This window comes from Cupressus sempervirens, chromosome 4 (assembly GCF_028749045.1).
Source record: "Cupressus sempervirens isolate cs-2001-9-10 chromosome 4, ASM2874904v1, whole genome shotgun sequence".
Classification (NCBI taxonomy): domain Eukaryota; kingdom Viridiplantae; phylum Streptophyta; class Pinopsida; order Cupressales; family Cupressaceae; genus Cupressus; species Cupressus sempervirens.
The window spans coordinates 313,931,751-313,936,558 of NC_143121.1; the positions used below are offsets into that span (position 1 = coordinate 313,931,751).

The 4,808-nt window shown below is 36.1% G+C and overlaps 1 protein-coding gene across 1 annotated transcript; it reads left to right on the forward strand.

Annotated features, from left to right (window-relative positions):
- Window positions 1-213: 213 nt before the first annotated feature.
- On the forward strand, window positions 214-2,102 carry LOC149561269 (beta-amyrin 28-monooxygenase-like). The gene is made up of 3 exons (XM_089825049.1): window positions 214-1,267; window positions 1,355-1,542; window positions 1,618-2,102. The coding sequence occupies exons 1-3, from the start codon at window positions 232-234 to the stop codon at window positions 1,909-1,911; spliced, it is 1,518 nt and encodes a 505-aa protein (XP_089681175.1). The 5' UTR covers window positions 214-231; the 3' UTR covers window positions 1,912-2,102.
- The last annotated feature ends 2,706 nt before the right edge of the window (window positions 2,103-4,808 follow it).

The window sequence follows — 4,808 nt, forward strand, 5'->3', positions numbered from 1 at the left end:
TCGATGATGAGACAAATTCAATGATAATTTTTTGTAAACGGCCATCACATCCGTAATCAGAAATTATGAGCCACTAAATCATCCGATCGAAACTGGATGAATTCAGAGAACCAAATTTAGAAACATCAACCTCAACGACTTCATGACCATCTAATTTAACTATGACGGTACCATACAAACACCCTTAAGAAGGTAAAAATTCAAAAAAACTATAGCTCAATAGTTATCATCATGTTCCCAAGAGAAATCTGCATCGTAGTATTGGGAAAGATGTCTGTGCCTGCATGGATCTCCATCATCGCAGCTGCAGTAGCCTATGTTGCAGTTGGGATAGCAACTGTATGTGTCCTTTTTTATGCCCCAATTCTCTGGGCTTCAATAAGACTGAAAATCACAGGAAATATGCCTCCCTTACCTCCAGGAAGGATTGGAATCCCCTATTTGGGAGAATCCCTGGACTATATGAGGAATTGGAGTGACTTACACAAGCTTGACTTGTGGTATGATAGACGAAAAGCTAAGCACGGGGAAATTTTCAAGACCCATATTTTGGGCAAACCCACGGTGGTGATGTTGGGCGCGGAGGCCAACAAATTCATCCTCACCAACGAAGACACGTTGTTCAGAAACCTCTGGCCCAAATCACTGAGAGCCCTTTTCGGGAAGCATTCCATGACTAGTTACCAGGGTGCCCAACACAAAAGGGTTAGGCGGATAATAAATTCTTTTCTGGGGACAGAAACATTGAAGAAATCAGTTGGGAGGTTTGAAAGGCTTGTGGTTCAGTATCTGGATTCTGACTGGCTTTATGGCCACGTCATCCACGCCCATGCCAAAGTGAAGGAGATGGCGTTGTGTGTGGCGGCAGAGTATTTTATGGGGTTAAAAGCTGGGGAAGAAGAGTTAGAGATATTTAGGCGGCGCTACTATGATTTGAACAAGGGCCTTCTTTCTCACCCGCTTGATCTTCCCTGGACGGTCTTCGGCAAGGCCATGCGCGCTCGTGAAGCCGTTGTTGCTCAAATTGCTCAGCAGATCCAGCTGCGCAAAAATTGTTTGAGAAAAAGTGGGGAGGAGGAAGAGAACTTTTTGGACATGGTGTTGAGGTCTCAAAAGGAAGGGGGTGAGTTTTGCTTGAGCGACGAGGAGATTATAGACAACTTGTTGGGGTTTTTAATTGGAGGGTTCGATACTACTGCTTCCGCTTTGGCCACAATTCTTAAGCATCTCAGTCTCTCGCCACACGTCTTACAAGGCCTTCGTAAAGGTACTTGAATCATACAATTTCACTCATCCAAAATTTTACATTACATTTTTATAAAGGTGTGTTTATTATTATGTTGAGTTAATGCAGATTGCGAAGAGCTAAGGGACAGGAAGGAGGTAGGAGAACCTCTAACCTGGAACGAAATTAAAAGTGTGAAATACTTGAGGAATGTTATAGCAGAAGGGCTGCGCATTGTGCCACCGATATATGGAGGATTTAAAGAAGCAAAAATTGATATTCCATATGGCGGTTATACCATTCCAAAGGGATGGAAGGTGGGTATTTGTGTTAATTTGTAGTAGAGTTTTAAGTTTTTATGCTCTAAATTTGAGAATGGATATAAGTTGCAGGTTTATTTTTTCATGAGAGAAACTAGCAACAAAGAGGAGTACTTTCCAAGTCCAGAGAAGTTTTTCCCAGATCGCTTCAATGAGCAGCAAGAGCCATTTTGCTACATTCCTTTTGGACAAGGAAATCGAATGTGTCCTGGTTATGAATATGCGAAGTTAGAAATGGAAATATTTCTCTATCATCTAGTGCTTAGATACGATTGGGAGTTAATAGAGATCAATGAACCCATTAGTACCTCCTTTACTACTCAACCGACACATGGTTTACCTTTGAGGCTTAGATCAGTAGCATGAACAAATTAGTCCGTATAGGACAAAAGGATATGGCTATCATTATAGTATTTTATGTCTCCCATTTCATATCTTATAATGTTCAGGTCTTCACATTAGATGTTTGTTATAAGAACTTTGTTGTATAACATAGCGGAACTTCAACTAGCTATAGTGAAATCGATGGGCCATTAAAAAGGCAATGTTTTGGTGCAGGATCATGTTTTATTTTTAGTCTCTTATATTTTCAGGAGGTCTTTTAATGTTAAAAAATTTGGAAGTGTTTTATCTTTATTTTTTTATTGTAGTATAAGATTTTTCTTTCCTTCATAAATTATCTTAATAAGATTGAAATAATTCTAAATATAAGATAAATGTGGAAAAAAAAAATCAAAGTTAATAATACAAATTCGTGATTTTACTTGAATGCACATTGTGTGGCTTGTTATTGTAGTACCAAAAGTTTATTCAATTTTGTCTTTAACTTATTTGTAGATATTCATTTTCTCTCTCTTGTATACATCCTCGATTATTTGCTTCATTAATTTGTTGAAGTATACTATCTCTACGCATTTAAAACCTTTTAAAAAAATTTTATTTATAAAATTTAAGAATAATTAATAATGCTAACTATTTTTAACAAAATAATTGTATTCTTGTATTATACTTAAAATATTTTTCTTCTGTGACATATATTTCAAAGAACATCATGGTCAATTATGACTTGGAATATTATAATTCATTTATAGAGAAAATTCATCTTCAATGATTCATATTTAGTATACATCCAAATAATTACACAAACTTTCATAAAGAGATGTAATGTATTGAAAATGTATTAGATATATGATGGTAACCAATGTATACTATGCTAAGGTTCATAAGTGTGCATTTAATCTTGATGAAATGTCCCTTTCTCTGATTCTTTATGATATTTCAAGCCTCTAATCAGATTTTTAAAATCAAACAACCAATATTTTAAAGATCCACAAATTTCTCAATAAATCCCAAATTGGGTATGCCAAAAATAGTGCCAAAGACTTCACAGCTTCACATATTATTAATAAATCTGAAAGTGGACTTTTTTATAGAGATTTCAGCAGCATAACAGCCTACAAAATGATATTTTCAGATCTGTATAACCTTTACACAACAACTCCCAAATGGTGGACAAAAACAATGCTCATCGGGCTCCCGAAAATAACACAAAATAGTCGAAAACACCACAGAAACACTAATAATCTATCACAGAAGTATAATCATGACCAAATACATATATTCAGCTCTATTTTAACATCTAAATGTCTGATATATAGCAGCAACCCAAACTGATATGAAATACCCAACCAGAATGCTCATTGGGCTCCCAAAAACAACACAAAATAGCCAAAAATACCACAAAAACACTAATAATCTATCACAGAAGTATAATCATAAAAAAATATATATATTCAAATCTATTTTAACATCTAAATATCTGATATATAGCAGCAATGCAAAGTGATATGAAAAACTCAACCAAAAACACCAAACTCTTACAAAAAAATACACTCAAAAACTCACAAATTTGCACTGTTTAGCACAAAGAAAAACTCTGCATGAGCATGTACATGGAATGGATTTAAACTCCCATCCTTAGCCTTCCTAAAAATATGCAAACTCTCATTCTTGAGTTTCCTTCTCCATAGGTTTGGCAGCCTTTAAAGAACAACAAAGCAATCCACAAAAATCAAGTTCTGGAATGAGCCCAAAATGCCTCCAAACCCCTTAAAAGAGGGTATAACCCTAACTCACGTCCAAGAGGGGTTAATAAAACATATTTTAATAATAATTTTTATTTATTAGTCCATCAGTTTCAAAAGATTAGCCGCTTTTACCGAAACTTGACCTTTTTGGGCCTACCTGCCTTAGCAAAAATTATTATTTTTTAATTATTTGAAAAGACGACATGACAAGTACTCCCCTCCCAAATATTGCTTGTCCTCAAGCAATTAAGGTTGGAATACTCAAAAATATGTGCTCCTTCCCAACTTGCATCTTCCAGTGGTAATCCTTTCCATTTGACCAAATGCTCTATGATGCTCCTATTTCTCAATCTTTTCTCTCTTGTATCCAAAATCTCTTCTGGTATCAAAACTAATTTTATTTCATCACCAAGAGGTGGTAATTCTGTAGATACTATGGTTTTCTGGCCTAGAACCTTCTTCAGGCAAGATACATGGAAAACATTATGTATTTTTCTATTTGGTGGGAGCTCCAATTCATAAGCTACCTCTCCTACCTTCTTGGTGATCTTATAAGGCCCATAGAACCTTGGCTTGAGTTTCTCTGCCCCACTCCTCTTCAAGGTGCTTTTCTTATATGGCTGCAACCTAACAAATACCAAATCTCTCACCTCAAAAGATCTTTCGGTCCTTTTCCTATCAGCATACAACTTTTGTTGGTTCTGTGCATGTTGTAGATTATCCTTGAGGGACCTTATTATGTCTTGGCTTTGCTTGACGAAATCACTGGCTGCAGGTGCTCTGCTATCTAAAAGTACTAGATCAACAAAGAAAAAGGCATCATAACCATAAAGAGCACAAAAAGGAGGCATACCAATAGACATGTGATAAGTGGAATTGTAACAATACTCCCCTAGGTGCAACCATTTCACCCAAGCATGTTGTTGATTTGAAACATAGTTCTTCAAATATCCCTCTATCCATTTATTAACTATCTCTATTTGTCCATCTATTTGAGGGTAATAGCTAGTACCAAAAGTGAGTTTAGTTCCTTGAACCTTGGGAAACCCCATGATGAAGTCCATGGAAATACTTTTCCATTTTTGTTCAGGAATAAGAAGTGGCTGCAACAACCCTGCAGGAAAATTTTGCTCACTCTTGCTTTGTTGGCATACCATACATTCCTTAATGTGTTTA